The 24640-nt window shown below is 41.5% G+C and overlaps 1 protein-coding gene across 1 annotated transcript in view; it reads right to left on the bottom strand.

Annotated features, from left to right (window-relative positions):
* ELMO1 (engulfment and cell motility 1) overlaps positions 1–24640 on the bottom strand; it is a 260399-nt gene that overhangs the window by 91246 nt on the left and 144513 nt on the right. The window contains exon 15 of the mRNA XM_059818282.1: positions 13855–13991. Coding sequence (XP_059674265.1) covers positions 13855–13991 — 137 coding nt within the window. The remainder of the gene's footprint in view (positions 1–13854; positions 13992–24640) is intronic.

Here is a 24640-nt window from a genome sequence, read left to right as displayed (position 1 = left end):
TTTTTAATAACATTTTGTACTATTTGGAAAAATAGAAAGAAGTGATTTGCTGGTTATCTTGGTTCCTCTGCAGCCCTTTTATTTTAAAATTATCAGTTCAATCAGAATAGCTTTGCTCTGTAGTATGCAAAGCTTCCAATATCACTCTTTTTTGATACGGTCACCATAGACAACCTTTCTATTGGAGCCGCAGCCCACAGTGAGGTCTGGCTGCCCTCCACACCTGAGCTGTTGTCCTGTCTAGTGGGGCTCAATATTTCTGTGTTAGCCTGAAACTAATTTTCACATCTGGACAGCGGGGAACTTTTTTCTGGAAAGGCTGAGGCATAGTGTCTCCTTGACAATAACAGCACCACTGCTTGTACCAAAGCCAGGCAACGTGACTCTACAGGTTTCTACACTCAAGTTCCCAGTCTCACATGTGGATTTTCTGCTCAACACAGAGCATCTGTAACATCTGTGGCAGCCGCAGAAGCCCACCCACCCAAAGCCAGCTGCAGTGCTGGGCTCGCTGCGAGTACAGCTTGTCCTAGTTTGCCTTGGTAATCACAGCGAGCACTGCATATGCTGTGCTCATGTAGGCACGCACTGATAAATGCTGGTTGATTATTAAATTTGTCATTTATGACTATAGTCTTCTTGATCACTTAAAGAGAGAGAGAGAAAATTTTAATTTCTGACAGCTCTGCTTCTCTTGTCATTGCTCTCTAATTTTTACTGCTTACTAACGCTGCGTGTGCACAGAAAGACGGTGTGAATGCCATCTCTTCATTTTTTCCTCATCCTTCTCATTACTGTCACAAATTGCAACACATTTTCATTTCAGCCATTTACATCAAAAATGCAGCAAACACTGCATCTAACCACTTCATTACCTTAACCTTTAAAGTATGTAAAAGAAGGGAAAATATTTTTCTTAAATGTGGAAGGTGCTTCCACCACTGGAAAAAAAATATGTCTTCTTGCTAACAGAACTGTGTATCAGGACAGGAGAAAAGAAACCAAGATAGGACTGTCCTGTCATTAAAGCACTGACAAGTGAGGTGTGGGCTAAGTTCCCATCTCCTACCACTGATTTTCCAGGCAACATGCAGGAAAACATCATTTATGTATTCTCGTTACTGAATTAAAATTAGTTAACATCACCTTTCCTTTCTCCTTTGTTACCCTTTGTATGTTCTGTCAATTTAAATGGCAGCCTCCTTTGGTCAGAAACCAATGCTTAAAAGAAAAACCTGAAACTTCCCAGGATGGCGGAGTGACAGCTTGCACATGGAACTAGAACCTGTAAGCAATGGAGCTTTAGCTAAAACAAAGGTCTGTGTATAAGACAAGCACTTAAAAAAACCACCAAACAAAAAAACCCCTACCAAACAAAAAACCACCAACCAACACCCCCCCCAAAACCCAATCCACCAGCAGCCAAACATCACTCTGCAATTGCTACACACGTTGCCTGCTTTAAGCACGAGGGTTCAAACACGCTAACGACAGTGGTTAGACAAGTTACCACATCAGCCGAGCTTCAGTAGTAGCCAATGCTAAATATTTAGTAAAACATACTTACCTAAATCTTAGCAAGAACATTTTGAGGAAACGCTTTTGACCTCACATTTCTGAAGGAGCTTTAATGCCCCTGAGTAGTAACAGCTCAGCTGTCAGAGCTAAAACAAGTTAAAACTGCTTTAAAGGGGTCACTGCAGTTAATGGGGAAAGCCTGACTTCTTAAAAGTGGCCACTGCATCCATCACAAGGATCTTTTGCACTTACTTTAACATTAGAGAAAAATTAAGATTGGTTGATGCTGCATCTGTGTTTGTTTTAATGATGGTTAATGGTATGAATTACTATTTCTCCCTGTTTCATACCGGATAAGAAAGTAGATTTTAAACACCAAATTACAGAATAATTCAAGTTGCTAGAAAGCTCTAGGTGTCATCAAGTCCTGCAGACACAGCAGAGCTAACCTCAACCTTAAGTCATGTTGCTCAGGGCCTTGTCTGGGTGAGTTTTGAGTTTCTCCAAGGATGAAGATTCCATAATCTCTCTGTGCAACCTGTTCCAGTATCAGTAGTTGAGAATATTTTATCCTTATGTCCTGCCAGTTTTCTTCACTGCAACTTGTCTTTTCTTCTTTCACTGTATACTTCTGAGAAGGGTATGCGTCTTCTCTGCAGCTTCTTGTTCAGATAGTGGAAGAAGGTACAACTGGATCCACCCTCCCCTCCTCCCAGCCTACTCCAGGGTGAACAAATCTAGTTCCTTCACACTGCCCTTGAATACCACGTGCTCCATCCCCCTTAATCATCTTGGTGACCCTCAGCTGGACTAGCTCCATTTCACTCTCTCCCCATGACTGGGGCACAACACTGGACACAGTCCTCCAGCTGCTGCCTCACAAATGCTAAGCTGGGGGGAATAATCCCTTCCTTTGCCCTGCTGCTAGGTTTTAGCTAACGCAACCCAGCACGCAATTAGTCCACAACACACATGGGTGCACTGCTGATTCATCAACACAGCGACCATACTACAAGCAAACACCTACAATTATATTTGTAAAACATGAAATTGGTCTGAGTCCTCAGTCTGCATTGGTAATCACCCATCCTCAGCTTGCTGTGCTGCAGAAATCAGTATCAAAGCCCTGGCCATCATAAAAATCAATACTAGATACTGAAGTGTTACTCTAGTAGTAAAATCAGGAAGTGTAGAGAAGGAAATTAGAATCATCAAATTCTTTCAAATGATAACAACTAAAGCAAATTGAGCAGCTATGAAACATCCTGTTCTCTGGAGCTTAAAAGCAACAAGGCAATAAAAAAACCCCTAACCCATGCAAAGCTAAATAAGTTTTATGGAGAGATTTTCTTTCGTTTCTCCTCAAGTAGAACCACCAGTTTAAAGATTTTGCTTTAGCTGGTACCTGAAAGATTTTACACAGTGAAGGGCCATTTAGGCCATGTATATAACTGAAGCCATTTGCAAGCTGCACGCATGCCATACCTCCTGCCTGAGGTTTATCTCTCAGATTGGTGGAGATAGTTCTTTTCTCTAAGTAAATTAAACTTTGCAGCCCACTGTATGTAGAATTAGACTAGATAAAATAATATCCAATTCTCTGCCGTCGTTATTAAAATGTTGTATTTATGCCATTACTCATGAGGGAAGACTTTTCTTGTCCATATAGCTACATTTTTAGGAATAAGAAACACGTCTGTGCATGTAATTTTGACTTTATAATTTAAACAGCGTCCTTCAGATTTCTATCACTGCTGAAAATACATAGCTGCCACAATCCCCATTCTGGCTTCACAAACTGGCTTCCAATATTCTACAACTTCAAAGGTTTCTGATCTCTTGACAGGAGATGTGGTTGTGCAAAGTAGTCAGCAGGTACCCCACCCATAGAAAGTGAGAAAAGTCATTAATGCCCTCCTTAAGACAGGTGGAAATGCTGCATGAGCCATGCCATTGCTCCAAGGAAAAGGGACGGGCAGAAGAAAAGTCTGGGGAAATAAATCCTGTTGGATGTCAGAGTATTGAACAGGCAGAGAGGCTAAAGGGAGCTTCACTTAGAACAGAGAGAGAAATCCAGTCAGATTTCTACATCCAGTCACTAGTTTATATATGTGCTTTTTTAAAAAAAAAAAAAATCATATACAGGCCTTAAAATGCAGAATCAGTATCAGTTATGAGACAATCAGATCAATTCAGATTTCAAAAAAACAAAATCATCAGGAAGAAAACAGCCCTTTAACAACTTCCAAATCCCTAGTTTACACAGAAAAGAGCTCTTGAAAGGAATCTGAAGATCTAGACAGCTATGAGATTACGTCCTTCATCTCACACATCTGATTTTACAAAAATAAGGATGTTCCATTTTCCTACTTGGTGACTTTTGAGATGTTATTTTCACCATGAAGGGCTGATCAATTACTTCTGAAGAGGCTGACAGTGACAATGATACAGTGAGATCTGCAGTTTCCTTTGGACTCTTGGTTAAGTACAAGAAAAAGTTTTAGGCAGCCTTTACTATTCAAACAAAACGGATACAACTGCAATTTTTAAGTTCTTGCTGCTGAAGATCTCATATCAGCAACACAACAAAGATCAGCCAGTTTCCCTGAGACAGAAAACTGATGCTTGAAATCTGAAGATACATCTCCAGAGAGAAAAATTACCATAAAATTCAAAGCATGTGTGGAAGCTATTTCCCCAGATGCTTCCACTCTTCTAGATGCAGACTTGTCATTCTTGACGCAAGGATGGTTCTCGAGCATTTCAGTTTCATGGTCATGGCATGAATACCTTCAACTGACATGGCAAGATCTTTAATCAGCTGCACTAATGTCTTTTTCAAGGATTCTGACACAGAATTTGGTATTTATTTCTTCACCTGTCTCTGGTGTTTGGGTTAATATACTTACATGGTATCAAATCTCTCTCCATTCCTGCACTCAGCTTCTAAGGTGATATTCCTCAGTTTTCATATGTATTACTAGGGGCCTTGCTTCTCTGCTTGCCATGACCAACATAGAAAGGTAACCTGAGGAACTAGGAGGGAACCTATCAACAAATTATCTTTCAGTCATCAATAAATCCACAACATTTTTTCTATGGCTATTCAAATTGACAGGGTAGAGGTGAAAGGGCAAAGAAAAAAGGGTCTTATCACTTTCAGAGGCACACACAACACTTTCCGTCCTCCAGTAAGCTATTTTGCCCTCAACGGAAAAGTGGCAGAACCCAAGTTCATGTGTCTCAGCTTCACTGCCATTCCCAAGTAACAACGGCCCTTGTTGTGGTCTCAAGCCCAAATATTCCGTGGGGCAAAACCTAACACTTCCTTCACGAAGTACATGCTAAACCCCTCACCTCCCATCCTCCTCCATTTTCCCACTCATCCAGTCTCTGGGAACTTGAGGACAGTTCACGTTAGCACACCAAGGCCCAGTTTAACTGGTGATCACTTAAGAAAGCTTTGCGCAGCCCAGGTAGGACTAACTGTGCTATAGCTGCCCTGCTGTCGGTGCCCAAGGTAACCTACGGGAAGCCAGCAGAGGCAGGTACCTCTGTTGGCCCTGTGCACGGTGCAGACGTGGCTTGGAATAGCTGGTGTGCGTAAAGGAGAGGAGAGCCCATCCGCACCCGCGCACTGTCTCTTCCTCTCACACCGGCTCCCAGGAGCCCTCCCCTCCCATATGCCTCTGTCACAGGCAGCCTCAGTTGACACTGGTACCTCGGGTAGCAGGATCATTTTGTCAGATGCTGACCAGTTACCTCATGTGCTAAAAATAGAGATACGCAGCAGCGACTGACTGGCAAACGCCTATTTAATGGTGACTGACGTATTCAATCAAGACAATACGCGAGATGTAAATTGCAAACAATGAAGGACATTTGTATAAGGACAGATGAGACGAAAACAACAAAGAGCCCTGGCTTTGCTTACAAGACACGTATGAAAGATTTCTGCTGCTCTTTTCAACCACGGTGCTATTTAGATTACAATTACTTAAAGCGAACCAACAATAATACAAGCTCTTCTGCTACTCTAAGAGAGGCTATAAAAATCTCATTGTCAACTGCATCATTCATCACAATAACCTCATTTCAACTGAAACAAAATCTCTGAGACATCAGCTCCCCCCCCTTCCTTCCCTTTTTTATTTGCCTATAGTAAGGTCTATAGTCTGGGGAGCTCTCAGGCTGAATTCCATGCATTGTGATTCACAAAATGAAAATCTGGTATTATATGCCCACTGACATTCACATCAGCGGCAATTCATGCAGCAAAAAGCCATATGCCATGCACCTCTGATTTAACTGTACTACAAAAACATATCCTAGAAAGAAGAAATAAAAACACAGAGACAAGAGCGGTTCCCGGGATCTGATTATTATCCACACTTCAAGACAGGAATGACAGGGACAATATCACAAAATACGCTGTTTTGGTGACAGTTCCAGTTAGGTTATATCACTTCCCTTAGTGACTAACACACTGTACATGCAAGTGAGGAATTCTTTCCCAGTGCAGAGGGTTTCTACAGAGTACAAAAAAAGCAGTTAGCACAGATAACCTACACTCAGCGTTTCTCCTCTGGTTATCAGGCTTTCCACTCAATCATCTTTCTGAAGGCTGAGATGTTTATTGGTTTGATCAGCACCCACAGAGATGAAAATGAAGACTGCTTTGAAAACATGAAGTACCAACAGTTTTAAAAATTGCCATCTCCAGGGTGTTAAGCAGACCTGTATGTGTTCTACAGTAACACACAGACTTCATTAGAAAGCTGAGGGATAAAATCTACTCTGCCAATGGTGGCTAGGTTTTTCACAAATAAGAGATTTCACTGCTGAAACCAACAGCGACTTTCATCACTGGGGAAGGGTAAGACAAACAAGTTTCTGACCAAGGAATGGATTATACTAAAACACTCTTTTCCTTCTTTTCTTTTTTTTTTTTTTTTTTTTAAAGTAACAGACATCTTGTTGAGACACCCCTTCCTTTCCTTGCTTTTGGTTGAAGAACCCACCTCTTTCTTAGTGTACCCATCCTGGCATATAAATGGGCAGAATTTCAGCTTTAAAATGCTTTTCATTTTAAGCCTATGCCCTCCATGAAATCATTGCATATGTGATCACTGGAGAAGGATAGTTCAGCTAGGATAATAACTAGATGTGACCATGCTACTAAACACTTTGGAACCCTTCTGGCAAAGACAGAAAATAGTAGATACTATTTTTAATGAAAAAAAAAAATAATCTTTGAACTAGAAATATAGCTCATAAGCTACGAAGTGCAGAGAAAGGGCAAGTGTTGCTCCTTACTGCTTTGTTATCCAGTCTAAGTACTTACATTTCACAAATTATTTTTTTTAAAATGTATTTGCATTCTTGACAATGCTATTTAAGACTGAAAAATTTTCAAAAGCAAGCAACCAACTAGATTTAAAAATGCAATACTCTTGTTCAGTTCCTTTGAGCTTGACAGTCCCAACCTTTGGGGTATGAATATTTAAATTTAGATCTGATTTTTACAGACTGATGCCTCAGTAAGTGGAAGGCTGCACCTTCAGTGTCTTAAACACCCCTTCTCAGGTTCCTGCAGCCAGAAGCAGCAGACGAGTAATAAACTGGCTTTGACAAACGCAGTGGGACACATTTGGAGATCTGACAGGTGTAGAGAAACGCACAGAGACGGAGAAGACTGAACAGAGCCATTCCTAAATGAGCAGCCGATGAAGGAATAAACTTGCAATATCCAGGCCACAAAAAGCGTAGAGGGAACTCTGACCAAATGCTACGGAAAGGTCTTAAACAGGCTCTCCCTACATCACATTAAATTGCACTGCTTAAAACAGACCCTTCTTGAGGAAGTGGTTGCTAATGGAATAGACCTGACAACCTTCCTGCACCCAAATTATGCTATTCTAGGATATTCCCATTGTATTTGGAAGGTGTTTTTTTTTTCTTCAATTAAAAAGCCACGTTTTCTGCATAATCTATGCAGAAATGTTAATTGCTATACATTTCTTTCATAAATTCATGCATTACACAATTAATGATACAATATATTTATAGCAATTATCTGTTTCCAATAAAAGTTAATAAAGTGCTAATGGCCTCAGGTGTGAAAATGTGGAATTTAATTTGTGTTAATCTGCTTAAGCCTGGGGAATACTGAATTCACTCCGTGTGAGAATAATTTATTTGCAGTATCCCTGACTGATATAAACAAAGCATTGCCAAGGGAAGGTGCAATAAAGCTAACAGAGAGGTGCAATCATTCCACTAGCCCAGCATTTCCCACAGGTAAAATGAGAACAGAACAGCCTTCCAAGGCTTCTCTCAAAAGAAGTTAAAATCATCTGCTTCAGACTGGTGAAAAAACACCCATCAGAAAACAGTAAATGCTTTGGAGAGCATCTGTGAAGAGCTATTTATCATCCCTTTCCCTCCTTACCATTGAAAGGAAAAGCAGGTGACAGATGGATTTACAGACTGACCAAAGGATTTTACTTTCAAGTTTGTTTGAATTGATCTTTCTCCTGTTTTGAGGTAATGGTCCTTTCATGCTCCTGGAGCTATCATTTGCCATCCTCCCCCAAGCATCCCTGTGAGGGGGTGGGAAAGAGGGGCACAGACACAGAGGAAAGCACCACCTTTGGGGCTGGAGCTGCTGCTGCAGCCTGGAGCTGTGACGGGGTGGCGGAGGACGCTGGAGCAAACGGCCGGACATCCTGGTTCTGCTTTGGGCCCTGCGGCTGCTTCGCTGCCAAGGCACTTGAGCTCTGGGTGCCCTTGCCTCCTTCCTGTAAAATGGGGTTTATCAAGACTCGGCCAACCCTGCAACCAGCAGGAAAGTGCAGAATGTTGTTAGTGCCACTGGAGGGGATCACTTGAGCGTGCTAGGAGACCTGCTCCTCCTCCAGGTGTGCGGAAAAGCCCTGCCACTTCCAGGCCAGGCAAGGAGCTGCCATGGCAAGGACTAGCACTAGGGCAACAAGGTTGCTGCCAGGGGGGTATTTCGGACAGAATCTGCGCACAGTCTGCTCCTGGAGTCTCCTTGATTTGCAGAGGACCCAGCAAAGCCGGTGACAGCTCCTCTGCCACATTGCTGCTCTGACCCTTTCCAAATGACCCTCTATACCTTTCCCTCCTTAGGGGTAACTCGCATTATCTGATGATGGTGTTGGCCCACAACACATTTCCACACAAAACACCACTCACAGAAGTACACTCCTTAAAAGCCTGCCCTTGAACACTTAGCTATATTTTGAACCTAGCCTTACACAATTATTCATCCTACAGCTGCCGAAAGCGTGACAACACTACAGAAGCTGAGAAACCTGTGGCATGGCATTTCCAAACTGTCAGCGAGTGAGGAAATGGTATTTTTCATTTTTATGTTATGCTTGGTTACCTTTGCCGTTATCTTGTCACAGAGCAAGCAAAAATCTTCACAGGGTGTGAGCATGAGCAATAAACATCTTCTGCGGTTATCAAATGCCTCAGTGTTTGCTTTGGTATTTAATTACAGGACTCACATAGGGCATTTATTGTTTGCATCTGCTGCCACTGTGAACATGTCTACTTTACTGATTACCACACAAGACAGTTTGTTATGTGTATACCTGTCAGCAACATATTTTATCATCTTGCTGAGCAGACCCCACTCCTGCATGGGGATCCAGTGCTGTGGCTCGGTGTGTCACTGAAACAGCCAAATACCACAAGTGCAGTTGCTTAGGGTACCCAGGTCTGCCACCGCGAAATGAATGCTAGCTTTGCCAAAATGCTGAAACCAGAATTTTTGGGGTTTTCTGCGAATGTTTTTCTTATTATAAAATAAATTTTCATAGAACATTTAAAAGCTGGTGTGTTATACTATGATGATCTGAAACACATAGCCAGTGGGCAAACTAAATTAACTAGAGTTTTCAGTAATGAGAAAAATGCATCTGCAGCATCATTAGCCAACCGCATCTCACTTTCCTATTCCTTAAACCTGTAGTTTCAGTGAATGCTGTAGATTTTGATTTCAAGCACCATACACCACAGGACTTTCAAAGTTTTTCATTTTTGGCATCCCCCACTTAACTTTAGCCATGTTGAAATGACAATCTGTGTCTTGTTATGACTAGCGACCTGAAAACCTAAAAGCAGCTATCATTTTGCCCATTTCTCTACAAAGCAGCTTCAAAACCTTGGTAGACGAATCAAATAATTTAATCTTTTTCCTTCCACACTGGGACTGGAAGCTGTAACTTTTATTCTTTTTTTTTTTTTTAAGATGGCACTACACTAGGCACAGAATTAGCAAATTGTTCATACTGTTCTGCAGGTCTAATAAGACAAGCTATGGCTGGCCCTGCAATTAAAATAACCCATTTGCTCACCCTTCTTCCTATTAGCACGTGAACTTCAACCTACAAAAAGTAGCAGACTGAAATCTCTGAGGAACAGAGGTAAGAAGATAATCTTGTCCCCTACATAATGTCCTGTCCGTGGTCTCCTTGTCTCATGAGAAATAATACGTGTATTTTAAAAGAAGATCACTAACAAGATAGCGATCTCAATGTAAATCCTCATTAGGGAAACACAGGTGCATTTACTTAAGTACAACTAGTGGGGATCAACAAAAAATTTTCCATTGGGAGTATACTTTCATTTGGCCCCATGGAAGGAATTTTACAGTGGGGCAGTTACCTTGAATTCCACCTACCGTCATGTTAAAAACAAACAAAAAAACCCAATCAATTTAAGTACATCTTAGCCTGTGTGGCAGCAGGGCCTGATTACCCTGAGCAGAGTGTAGGTGGTCCCTATGTGAGTGAAAACTGACTGATGGGCACCTATTTAAATGGGCAGGCTGGTGATGGAGGTTTCTAGATGCTGGAGTGTGAGATAACTCAGTCCAGCTTTATTACAGTCAGCACCAACTCCAAAAATCAATACACAATGCTTTCTTCTGCTGCAATAAAACACACAGAATTATGTAAAGCTTGAAGACAAGATTATATTTTCGAAGCCATAAACCATGCTGTCTGCTCACAAACGACTGTGGAGGACAGAGCTTGTAAAGTGTCCTTTGATCATCTGTAGGCTCAAAGAAAAACAAAAAGGTTTCAAATGGAATTGTTGCCATTTACATGTCTGTCTATCCAACTGCATCTTAATTTCTCTAGAAAACTCACCAGACATGAATTATGCATGTCTTAAAATGTTATAAAGGCATAATATAAGCTTAGCTGCCTGACTGAATTATTCTATTCAGACATCTACCAGTATATTGAGAGATTGTAAAAAAGGTTTTAGGTCTGACGGTATCGTACTATCACCATAGAGATCCAAGGATTTTTTCTAATGCAAGAGTTGACAAAAGGTGTCTGTTTTAATGAATGAGAATCACAGAGACAAAGCATGAGATCATAAATGTTTCACTAAAACACCATAAAATTCTTCCAACTATGAGGGAAGTGCTGTTTTAATTATTTTTTGAAGCTTTCAAAATGAACAAACCTATGTGAAATCTCCACAACAAGTATTGAGGAACCATGATGGTGCAGTATGCCATTTTGTCAAATGAAAGTCTTAATCTAATGCTTAAAAAACCCTTGAGAACTGGCACTGAAACCTGAAGGGAAGTATTCAATCACCACACTTCTTTCAACGCTTATCATTCTCCAATTCAAGAGAGGAGGAAATAAATCTCTATATATGCACACAGACCTCCTACAGCCCCTCAATGTACAAGTTATTGTGATTAATCAGAAGTCTAAAATTAAACAAAAAGCTCCTTTTCTTCAACTATGATTAAAGATCAAAGCAAATGGATTAGCTTTTTAGCAGAATCTCCAGGTCTCAAGACTTACCATCCAACATACTGAGAGTGTCCAATTTTGTTCTGGAGATTTTGGGGGAGGAAGGGAAGAAGGAAGAAAATGAATGACCCCATCAGCCAGGTGGGTAGTAAACCATAGCGAAGTGGTGTTTCATACATTACCATGACAATCAAGTTATTGAAACTGAAAAATAGTAACACAAAGAGAGGATAAAAGAGAATTTTTCCACAGTAACTAAGCTACTGCATCTTGTGAGGCCTGCCTTCTTCCCATTCACTCCTGAAAGGAGGGGCTGAATGCTCCCTGGGTCCACACGGCCTTCGCCTGCCAAGTTTTCAAAAGTAACTGCATAGAAACAGGTGCCCTTAGCACACAGGAAAGATGCAGAAAGAATACTAACATGCCGTGATCACCAAAGCCTCTTGCCAGGTAAGGATTTAAAATGGTGTTGTTTATTTTGGTAAACCATCAGCACTGGCAGCTGTCACCCACCAACCAGATGGGTAAACCTTGGGTACCACTATATAACGTATCATCCCCCACAAATCCAGAAGTGCTTCACAAGCCCACACAACACCACAGTTTGCTTCACTCACAGATCCCTTTAGACATTTATCAGCTGAGTAATGCACATCACCACCACATGTCATTTGAAGTGGATAAGAGCACAAAAATCTCCTTATGACAAAAAGAAAGGATTTAGATAAGCAGAACATAATTACTGAACAGTTAGAAATGAGAGGAGCAAGAGTTTAGTATTCCCTCCCCTTTAAAAAACAGTTATAAAAATCAAGAGTGATTTCCACAGGCAGAGATCCTGGATTCATCTCTCATGCACCATAGTGCCACCACCAGACACAAATCCTGGTAGCACAATGGCAAATATTTCAGATTTGCCCCACGGAGTTAAGGATCACCTGTCTTCAATGATACATGCTGAACCTGAAAGAGCTGCTGGGTGAAGTTGCAGGATTTTCACTAACAGAAAACACAAATAGCAAACTAGTCAGATCAGAGAAGAAACTACCTGATCTTCCATGATGCTCCACAGCAATGCCTAACACTGAAAAGTAAATTTCTTTGTTTTCTTTTTAGGGTGATCTGGGCTGTTGCCAGAAACACGACCATTCTTTTCCTGAATCCTCTAGGGTTACTAGTAATATTCTAGCTCAAGTCTTGGGAAATTATGTACACAAGTTTTTCTTCTACTGAGACAGAAGGCCTGTAATTAATAGGCAGTTGTTAATACATTTGTTTAGAACAACCACCTATTATCAAGTAGTCTCAAAAAAGTTGTTACTTTTTTAAGCCCTTGATTTTAGGTTTCTATACAGTTTGGTGAATTATCTTGCTATTGCTCCTTCTGCACTCCTGGACCATTAGGTAAGAGAAGCGCATCAGAAATTCCATGCAAGAACAAGGCTCTAGGTCATCCAGCTACAACAGCACACATTTTGGACTTCCCTTTTCTGCCTGGGCTCTGGAACTGCTGCCAACTATCTTACCTAAAAGGACTCCACAAAGGTTATTCAGCACTGTGTCCTAAGGATTCACCTTCACTCTGCAGTGGAAAACGGACATTTAGACCAATTCAATAATAGAGGGTTCCAATTAGAAGTTAGGCACGATCATTCTTACTAGTTCTCACTTAACATTTGAGTCTGGTGACTTCAGAGCACTTGTATGGCATACACTGACACAGTGCAACACACTCACTTTTCATTCTCAACCAACAGCTCTATAACCAATGTCTAGTCTCAGGGAGAGGCTCAAGATCCAGTCAAAGGATCCCAACAAAGATAAGGATGCCAGCTGGCCACAAAAGCACGAGCTTGTTATTCTTATAAAATGCCAAAGATACTTTTCAGCCTCCTGGCAAGTTAGACAGTTAAAATAGGATGTCTAGGGCCCATTAAGACAGACAGCCCTGTTCTCCATAGCTTTTCTGATAGTCAGGAGATTGGCTGAAACTTCCAGAACTCTGTCTTACAACAAAAAGGGTGCAATACTGGGGGGGTGGGGGGGTGGGGTCGGTTTTTTGTTTGGTTTGGGTTTTTTTGTTTTAGCAGGCTAAACTGCACACCACTTTGTCACAATTGTGTCCACTCTTGAGTATTTTATCACTTTAGTGCTCATACGAAATGAAAGGGATGCACAGAATTATCACTGCAGTACTCTCTTTGCATTATTTACAACCTTAGAGGCTGCAACACTTCAGCATAATATTGCTAACATAAAAAGGCAGGATTTCCCCTCGAGCCAGGTTTTTAGTTTCACACAGAGCAACATGATGGAAAAAGGTCTGTGAACCTCCCTTCCACACCCCATCCCCTACCCCCACTTTCTAAATGCTGGCCCTCTGATGTGCAAAGAATCTGAACAGATGAAAACTCCACAGCATTCAACAGAAGAGGGATCAGTAAACCCCTGTGTCTCTAGGGAAGAATACATGGCCTTGTTTCACCATCCTGCCCAGTTATTCCCACCCCACCCTTTTTCTTGCCTTGTTAAAGTCCTCTGAAGTTGCCCTCATTTCCTTCCATGTCTTGTTCAAGAGCTGAATGCAGATACAGAAGAACTCCTCAAACGATCTGTCATGGGTGAAGAACATGGGATGGAAATCGTTGCAGGTCTCACTGGCTAAAAACAGAAAAACAAGGAGGGTAGAATAAAACATGTACAGGCAGGAGCTTCAAAAATAAACATAAAATAGATCAGTCACAAAATTTAGAAAACACTGTAATTGAGAGGAATCCCAGTTCTAGTAGGAAAGGATGTCAGAACATTATCCTGAAAAGACAGCATCCTGAAAAGCCAGCTTTGGACTACAGTCTGGAAGACAATGAATTACAGTATAGAGCCTCTCTGCAGGAGATGAGCAGCAAGAACAAGAGGAAGCAACTCCCTGTTTGCCCAAATATTCTCTTAATGGGTGTTTCGTTTGTGACAAGTTTTGCTGTTCAGGCCGGGACAGAGAGACACGAAGAAGCACAAGCTTCCTCATCAAAACAACAGCCTTCCCCACTGCTAACAGCACGTACCATCTTGCCTGCTGAGAACCAAACACCAAACCCCATCAGTCACAAAACTGTGTTAGATCAATGTATACACTGAAATGTGAAGCTCTGCTGCCACAGCAGACAATCTACCATATTGTACATGGATATAACACAGAGGCAACCAGAGAAATCTAGACAGACATATAGACGAGAATGTAACTGATTAAATTTGTTCTTTGAAAATAACTGGAAACAGAAGAAATGGATCTTCTGTCATCTGTCCCTTATCTGAGATGGGAAAAAAAACCCAAACAAACCCAAACTTCCTTTTTTTAATCAAATACTGGCTTTAAGGAAGGAAAAAATAAAAGAATACTATAATGATGTTCCCAAAAATGAGAAGTACAGTTTGGCAAGACTGTTGTGAATCTCCTTGAGCAAAGAATGGATTTTCAAAAACTAAGGGCTGAAGCAATGCTTACCACTGGGCACATCTGAGCAACCTGAGAAAGAAGGTGCTTTAGCCAAGGACTGAAGAGGATCCCTAAAGCCTGCCATGACTTGCAGGGCCACCTCAATAGGTTGCATATTTATGTTCTCAAAAGGCAAACAAAAAAAGGCAAGTTGACTAAGCCTTTCTTCATATACCCAGTCCCCCAAATCTCTCAGCTTCAGCTTTCACTGCCGCACGAGTGCTTCCTCCTCTGCAAGAACAGCAGAATTATCAAGCATTGGAATAAATCACCCTTTTCCTGAGGCTGGGTCACTGTCTGACATCTGCTTTCTCTCAGTGGAACTGGAGAAATTAGAATTAAAGATTCTTTGCAGGAGAATGTGAACGGTCAAGCAAGCTGACTCCCTGCATCAGCTGCAAACACTTGGTCCTGCTACCTCTTCTAGCCACAAAACCACCCTTTCAGTGTGTTTAGTTACCTCTGCTGCACCAATAGCTCTGCCATAGGAACATGAGTTGTGCTTAGAATCACCTGAACCCTCAAAGAAAAAGGGCTTCTGATCTTTCCCAAGATGCAGTATTCCAATTATAAAGCAAAACTCTGAAGCTTAATTGTAAATTTGAAGCTTAATTTTAACATCAGATTTACTAAGATCTAATCAATTCCTCAGCTACATAGCAAGGATGAGAGTTAATTTTGGAGCACAGGTTTCATTCTAATCAAATAAACTCCATTTACTTCAAAGGATGTGCAGTCACGGGGGAATTAGTCAAAGCAGAGACCTGTATTTATGAGGCACGACTCAATCCCTTTAAAAGAATAAAATGCCTCAGGCATGATTTTCAGAGCACCTTCAGCTTCCATTCATTCCACTGGAGCTGCAAGGGCTCAGCACTTGCAATAATCAGACCTTCAGCCTGTAATAATGTCAGAGACACAACAGAACAGATTCTCAGAGGGCACTTGTCTTTAAGTCATGAAATACTATAATGATGAGAAGAAATAAAATAACACCAAGCAGAAGAATGCAGCCAGTACCTTTGCTGCATAAATCACAGCACGAAACAAGGCAATAACCCTCGACATGCACTGGCCTTTCTGATCCTCCTCAGAGCCTGAGCTTATCACTGCTCCTGCTCATAAAAATCAATAAATCAAAATTAATGGAAGGGCTAGGGATTCTCAGAAACTTGATCATGTCTTCTTAACTCATGCTTCTTATGATAATCAGCCCCAAACCTTATCTAATATGTTGACTGTTCTGCATGCAGAATCAGAGAGGCCATCTCCCCCCCCCCTTTTTTTTTTTATAACTAGGCAACATACTGTGTTTTATGCCTTTTCAGTCTGAAAATGAAAGAGTAAAAATCACTGTTATTGATATAAATGGAGAAAGTTAGGCCTGTTAGAAAGCAGGATCAATGTCTTACAGCACAAAACGAATCCTAAGAAAAATTCAAAACCAAATTATAAACAGCTTCTTCAAAATTCCCACCAGTAGAGAAAAAAAAAAATCCATACTCTGCTTCAAAGGTAGCTTTTTGTACGACTCAAAAATTCTATCCACGATAATACAATTCAATGGAAAAATCACAAATTAAGCACATCAGCAGTGTTTATATTATAGCATATCTACAAGCTGTGGCTCAGGTCACATCTGTGTTCTGCTCAGAGTGTTTAAATATCTAGTGAAAGACAACCCTTGTCCCAATACTTTCTTTCTCCTTCTGACAGGTAAGATGAGGATGAAGGAAAAAGCAATACTGTGTTACCAGTGGTTTCCAGACCAGAGTAAGACCAAGTCACAATCTGCAGTCTTACCCCATGCTCTCCAGCCCCAAGTCAGCATCTCCAATATCAGAGCACTGTCTCTCTGCAGAGTGGGCAAATTTAAAGGCTGCTCAGTTTTACTAACTAAAAATGTCTTGGGTTTATTTTTTCACTAACTTGCAATTTGACTAGTTGTAAACTGAAACAGAGATCCAGCATTAGAATAATTTGGAGATCTTCTATGTAAGACCTGCGTGCAAAATTCCTGCCCTTAAGCCCAGCACACTCTAACCTTCATTTTCACGAGCAGGGACTAACCGCATTTATAACCACACAAAAACACACACATGGCTGCAACGTAGGGACACAAATCATCATGATTATTTAATAACATCATCAAGTTTTAATTACGCCTCTGTGAGATCACCTTTGAAAGGCAAGTCACAGATGTCTGGCCTACATAAATCAGGTGAAGATCTTGTTGATATTACTTTCTTGGCACAATTCTCAGAGCTGTAGATCAATGTGCCACCCCTCGGGATTCAAGAAGTCCTTCAAGCTTCTAGCTGATCTATAGCTGTGACTTTGAGGAAGAAGCTTAGTTCACTTCTCATCATAAATTGCACTGGCAAAAAAAGAGCTAATTTCTACCTGGGAGTTTACATGGTTCCTTCAGTGTACATTTTTAGTGTCTACGCAACACAATTTTGTCTGTCAGTTCATTTCCTAAATTACAACAAAGACATTCAAGCATCCCAGACTGTTCAAGCGGTAAACAGATTTGATATGTTACATTGCTCCTCTGTGGATTAGTAGAAAACAACAGGAAAAAGAAAACAAATTGAGAAAGAATAAAGAGTTATACCTTCTTTTTTTACCCCATCTCTAAATGCCATTTCCCATGAGAAACAACATCATCAGGGCTGACACATTCTAGCTGTGTCGAGAACAGTTAGGTATCAGAAACAGTGGCCAGCAGGACCTGGGAAGTGATCGTGCGCCTGTACTCAGCACTGGTGAGGCCGCAGCTCGAATGCTGTGTTCAGTTTTGGTCGCCTCACTACAAGGACACTGAGGTGCTGGAGTGTGTCCAGAGAAGGGCGACAAAGCTGGTGAGGGGTCTGGAGCACACGTCTGATGAGGAGCGGCTGAGGGAACTGGGGTTGTTTAGCCTGGAGAACAGGAGGCTGAGGGGAGACCTTATCGCCCTGTACAATTACCTGAAAGGGGGTTGCAGAGAGGTGGGTGTTGGTCTCTTCTCCCAAGTGACAAGCGACAGGACAAGAGGGAATGGCCTCAAGTTGCACCAGGGGAGGTTCAGGCTGGATATTAGGAAAAATTTCTTTGCTGAGAGAGTGGTGAGACACTGGAATAAACTGCCCATGGAAGTGGTGGAGTCACCATCACTGGAGGTGTTCAAGGAACGTGTGGACGAGGCACTGTGGGACATGGTTTAATGGGCATGGTGGTGTTGGTTGGTTGATGGTTGGACTTGATGATCTTACAGGTCTTTTCCAACCTTAGTGATTCGGTGCTTCTGTATATGCATATTTGCATAAGCCTATCTTGGAAGGGCACAGATTACATGGTGATGTTTGACTTGAAGTACAGCAGAAATACAAATTTCAAAGTTGCTGTGGTGAACTGAATACAGACAATAAGGATTTCTTCATGCAAGACAGACTCCAGGAAAGGACAAGTGCACCAGACCAGACACCAGGCTGGTGTGTCACCTCACTATCCAAACCAGCATGAACAAAAGGCCACCAGTTCAACAGAAGCTGGCTGACAGCTAGAAGTGCTGATTACATCTTTCCCCCACCTTAAAAAGTAGGATATGTGTAGATATAATCTATAACTAGATTCCACCTGGAAAGGGAAGACAAAAAAAGGATACAATTTTTTTTAATCTTAGAATTTATTTTGTGCAATACTTGGAAGTAACACAGAGATAACCTCTCCCTCCCCACAAAGCTACAACAGCAGAGACACAGTAATACACCTCTTTAGGCAAGGTACTGCCCTCGATCTTAAGAAACCTCTGCTTTCTTCCTGACTCTGCTAAACTGCTATGTTGATACTAGATACTCAACCCCCACCACATCTTTAAAATGGCATATGGTCGTTCTGACCTCCATTGTGCAGTTCTTGAATTCAAGAAATGAAAAGGGTTCTACTGGTGTGAAAGCAAAATTATAAATAGCCGTACCTATCATGAAGAGGAACGTTGGAAATTAGGAACCGCTCAACCCATTATTTTCAAAATCCATTCATGGTGGTATGGGGGGACAAGTTGAGGCTATTTAAACAATCATTTTTCTGTAAATTAAAGGCTTGGACTCATCATATTGGGAATGCATATCAAAGACAATTTACTAATCACAAATGAGGCACCTCATTCATGGATGCCAGCCATGTAAAATTGATCTACAAAATACAACTAGATTAGATTTGATTAAGTAGATAATAAATAAAAGTGATAACATTGCTGCGTATTCTCAAACATTTCAAGAGCAGGCAGACAGCTTAAATCAATCAAATTATTCAGTCAGCCATATAAATATGGTCACCTGGAATTAATGCTGTTACACATAAAGGGACAGACAGACACCTGTGGTGAGGAGTAAGCCTCTGTGCCGGGGGTGGTATTAACAGATCCTGTGCACCATGAAACTCATCAAGAAAAGCATCCTGAAATTGCATCAGCACAATTTTGACATGAGGGAAGCAGTGATGCAGGGCCCTGGGAAACTGGTTTGCAAAGTCCCAGGGAGAGAGGGATTCGAAAATATCTCCCTGTCTGAAAGGTACCTGGGATCCATGCGATCCAAGCTTCAGAGAGATCTGCATTTTCTATTACTGAGCTTCTGCTTAATTCTGGGTGAGTCATTTATCCCCTCTGTTGTTTCGCCCAACTTCACAGAATGGAGATTATAATACTTGATCAGAGAGGAGGCGGCTGGAAAGATCCATTGCACTTTCAGAAGTGCAGCAAGATCTACAAACGAAGGGTGCAACATGAACCTTGGAAATATCATCTCCACTTGGCACAGCCTCCTCTGGGATTATTATTTGCCAATAACAGAAGACAACCAAAGAGCAACTAATTCTCACTAGCTCTCAGGAGAAGCAGCACTGTAATTTCTGCTTTTCCCTGAAGATGCGATACAGTAAAAATAACCACTGCCATGACCATTTTTATATATGCAATCAAAAATTCTCTCAGTAACACATACAGTACGTAAGAAAAAGAACACCTAATACTGCAGAGATACAGCGATTGCCAAGTTATCTACACCACTGATCCCTGTAGTCTGCTGGCAATAATTTGAGAGAAAACCTTTGGCTACCTTTCTGGCACATGATAGGGAAACAGTGTAATTTAAGGCAAGGAAGGTCACTAGCAATGGCAGTGCAGTAATGAAGTAGTAATATTGCTGCCAATCATGTCATTTTCTTTCCTAGGGAACAGTGCTGTTTAGAAGGCTCAACTGGTATTAGAACAAAAGCTACTCGTCCTTTTTACTTTGACTGAGAGAGTAAGATACAACCTACTAAGCTTCAAGACACAGCAAAATAATGCAAAAAGCTAAGCTGCATTTGTTAAACTCCAAATCCAGGTGAATTCTGTGAGGGTTTTGTTTCACCTGCTTTGAAACAAAAAGGGGATAAGGAAGGATACTGCACCAATGAACCGTGCACGAGGTGCCACTGGTTTCCCCACGGGTGTGGGCACATGCGTGTGTGTCTCAGAAAATGTCATCCCAGACAAGCACATCAGGAGTGAATCCAAATCCAAAATTTCAGCACCAAAGTAGAGACACACAATTATTCGGGAAAGCAATGAGCTGATCATGTAAAGTAGGGCAAAAATGCCCTCTCTTTAACATAGTATGTAGCATTTCCAGAGCACCAAAATTACCCAGCAACACATGGCTGGAAGAGTCCTTCAACAACTTACCTTACCTGATCACATATTTAGTTGGAATAGAAACGATATGAAATTGCTAAACATGCAGCAAAACTACCAACTAAAACTCCTCATAAAGACATAAAGCAACAGCATTTCTCTGAACTGATGAGACTCCTCATTAGGGGAGCTATAGAGGGAAACTGGAAGAAAAGTACATGTAAAAGGCTTCCTACAGTCTGTAAGCTTTTCTTTTTCGAGGCTGAGACTAAATTTCACTATGCAATGAAAAACAAGGATTCCATGAAGCCTCAAGCCTGACAAGACAGGCAGGACTAGGATGTTTATGGCACATCCAGCCCCAAGCTCTTTGCTAACTTACCCAGATTCGCTTGAAGGTGACTGCTGCTGTGTCAGAAACACATGTCCCCTCCCCAAGATATCATTAAAAAACGAGGCTGCTATTTAAAAATCCGCCTCTCTCATTGTCCCAAATAAAAGTGGTGGAAGAAGAACCCTGACTATTGCAGCACAAGTCAATAAAGCTCCACACTCATCACTACCAACAGATCCAGGAGTTCAGAGGTGACATCTGTGCTACGTCCCTAAGGAGGTGGCTGAAGAACCATATCCAGGCAGACTCACCCTGCCACATCCAGAGCTGATGGTGAGCTAAAAGAAACCAATGAAGCCAGTAGTGTCCACATAAGCAGGTTGCCTTTGTAAAAATAACTCCCTTTGCAACTCTCAGTAAATATGAAGACTTCACTGCACCTCTCCCACCTAGAACGGACCTGAAGACTGAACATAGTGGTCTGGAAATGCAAACAGAAAGCCAAAGTGCAAAGAGAGGACAGTTACTAAAAAGGCTTTTACATGCAACAGGGAAATGAAAAAGATTACAAAGAGTCAGCAGCTTGCTGATAAGGGCTCCCCATCTCTTTCAAAGGCAGCCTATTTTTATTTGTGATAAAACAGGTGCCAGATATGAATAACTCTGAACTGCCTCTACAATGTGTCACAGCACAATGTTGGGCAAACAGGAAAGTACTCTGCTTCCCTATTCACTCCTCCACTACTCCCAGTATAAAAAAAAGCAGCAATCAATAACAAGAAGAAAATGCAGTTTTAAAACCTGATGGATAAACTGGAGCATCACTTTCAGAGGTGAGGGAGCACTTCATTTGAATTAGTCATGCGCTTCTAGGAGAAAACTCCGTGAGTGGAAATGGTATGAAAAAACAAGGGCTTGCATTTGTCATATCAAAAAGGAATGTCTTTTGTGAAAAAAAGACATAGATCTGTGAGCACAGATCTGCAATTATGCTCCAGCACACTTACAGTATCCTTGAATAACAATATAAAAGAATGTTAACCAATTAATGTGATAAAGTTGCTTAGGGACTATGAAGTCTTTATGGTCATTTCTAGTAAACATATAAAATAAGAAGGAATTACACATACAAATCAGAATCTACAGAAGCTTGTTCACCAAGTAAACATACTATGCAAAACCTTCCTACAAAAGATAACACTGCTGCTCTGCCAGGTTCCTGACACCTTGCAAAGTACACAAGGCAATGATGGATACACGAAAGCTTAAAAAAACCAAACACACACATAAAAAAGCATTTCTGACAATTTCTAAGCCCACGGACTGTCTGTCTACTTGAAGTCCGACTGACACATATAGTGGCATTGACAGAAGGCCAGCTAAGCTCAGACCTATCAAGGGAAACACCTTATCACATCTGTTAGACGTTGATACCCTAGTTCCTTCCCTGTTGCATCCTTTCTCTCCTAAGCCCTCAGAGAAACAAGCCTTAACCGTAACTCCAGACAGATCAGGAAGAATGACAGTAGCAATGGGGGAGGTAGATATTCTCAGCGTTTATAAAGAGCAGCATAAAGGCAGTCACTTATTCCACGTAACCACTCTTTCTAGCCCTACAACACCCATCGGCAAAGTTTGTTGCTAACTGCTATACTCTGGCGCATTTTCTATTAACTGTTGTAGCACTGCAGACCCAGAACACTGAGGGCTGGAATCAGAAGTTCCCAGGTGCAGAAGCGGGCACTTGCTCTGCCTTTGCTTGTGTATCTCATTGATGTCCGCTCCCATGAGCGCTACACCAAGAAACTGCCTTTCATGGCAGGATTGCTGACTTTTCACTTCTTACTCTGACTCTTCTAGAGAGCACCAGCTTACTGCTTCTCCTTCTGAAGGGACTCTTGCTAAAAAGCACATTCTTACCTCTAATTACCCATTTTCTTTATTAGAAAGTTACATAGACTGCATTACAGGTTATAGCTTGTGCCTCTCCAAAGACCTTCTGTGAGATACTTCATCAAGAATATACTCTGGTTACCATTTGAAATACAGACCATGCTGTTTCGATTCACAAGAGAGGAGCTGTCACTGAAAATTAATTCTGCTTTAAATAGGCTAGCTAGGGCTCCATCTGTAAGCAAAACTTAAAGGAGCCTATGAAAATCTGCAGGAAAAACACTGCAAACAGTAACCTGGGAAGTCTACAGATTTTTTAGGTCCCCCCGTTGCTACCTAAGCAGCTCCCAATCCCCCTTCCCTCATACAGACCTCTTCATTAAAATCAAACGTTTAAAATTATAGTGCAAAGAAATTATGTGGTAACATTGTGTAAGACAACTAGTGGAAAAAACTACTACATTTTTTTTGGTATTTGATCTTACAAGCGAGCAACAGCAGGAGAACTGCAAGGAAGAAAAACAAATGAGCAGATGGAGAAGCCAACAAACCAGCAGTCAAGCCTGGAAGGAAGAGAATTTTTTTCCTGGTACCAAATCATTGCCCTATTAGAAAAAAAAGATTAGAACTGAATTACCCACACAGACCTGGGACAGACCAGCGACAAACCCTCTGTACTTACCATTAGAGGCGTCCGTACATGAGATGCCTCCTTTGGTGCACTTTTGTGACAGGCTGTTAGGCTACCTTCAGTACCCCCATGGTGGGGTATGAGGCAGGCTGGCTGCCTGATACCACTGCCTAATCAGTTGGGATAGCTCCTGAAGTGCAAAAGCTGGGAGGACAAATGACCAGTTATCTAGAAAGTGAGTAACACAGCTAAACTTAACGCTAGCTCCTCTGCCGTCGCAGAAAAGGCAACAGAACAAAAGTACTCTAAATTCAACTATTTGCTTTGAATCAATCCTGAATATACTCAAAATGCCAAACAAGGTAACAGAATGAGACACAGGGAAAGATGACATCAATATCAATAAAAAAAATGATTGGCTGTGATTAAGGTGAGGCAATTCACAGCATCACACATCCTAGAGCAAAGGCAGCTCATCTTTCATTTCAGATTTGGTTCTGAACTGTGCTGAAACTACATTGCTTGCTCAAGAACCAGGAGATGCACGCCTACTAGCTCTCCTTGATTTCTTTGAAAACACGTGTGGTACCACCCCTACTACAGCTCCATTTAGGACAACCCACATTAGCAGGAAGACCTCTCCTCCCTCCCCTTCTGCATCCCTACAAACTATGTACCTCATTTAAAATATGCGTATTTATACACATATGTGCCAAATTGCCAAATAACTTTTCCTCCCTCCCTTTTGTGAAAGTAAAATGTGAGAAAGAAGAAACTGGCCACTGGATGGATACAAGTATGCACAGGTAAATCCCTGTGCAATATACCCCGGGCTGGCAACACCCTAGCACGTCTATAGCCCACTTGCTATTCTGTTCTTGGTACCAGCAGCGCCAAGCGAGGCAGCGACAACCTACTGATCTGTGCGGAAATGCAAATCTTCCTTCTCCTCACAAACTCAATCACTATTAGAACCCAGTTGGACTTGCTGAGGTGAAGGTCATCAACTCACTGTGAAAGCTGTATCTTAGTTATCTAACCACAACTGCCTAAATTGCTCTCTCTCCCTACAAATTGTCTTAATCTGTAAATTATGTTTTTAACTATCTGGGCTAGAGTCCCAAAGTCAGACTGGCAGAACAAAAATAAAACTGCTGAAGCACACTCTTTTAACATAGACCAAACTGAGTAATTACTACTCACAAAAAAGGGAAACAGTGATGTGGTAGGGTGCATGCTGCTCAGGAAACATCGAACCTCAGTGCTTGTTAGTGTATTTATCTGAGATCATCACCAT

This window comes from Gavia stellata, chromosome 6 (genome assembly GCF_030936135.1).
Source record: "Gavia stellata isolate bGavSte3 chromosome 6, bGavSte3.hap2, whole genome shotgun sequence".
Taxonomy (NCBI): domain Eukaryota; kingdom Metazoa; phylum Chordata; class Aves; order Gaviiformes; family Gaviidae; genus Gavia; species Gavia stellata.
The sequence above is the reverse complement of the archived record's forward strand: the minus strand, read 5'-3'. Positions and strand labels throughout refer to the sequence as shown.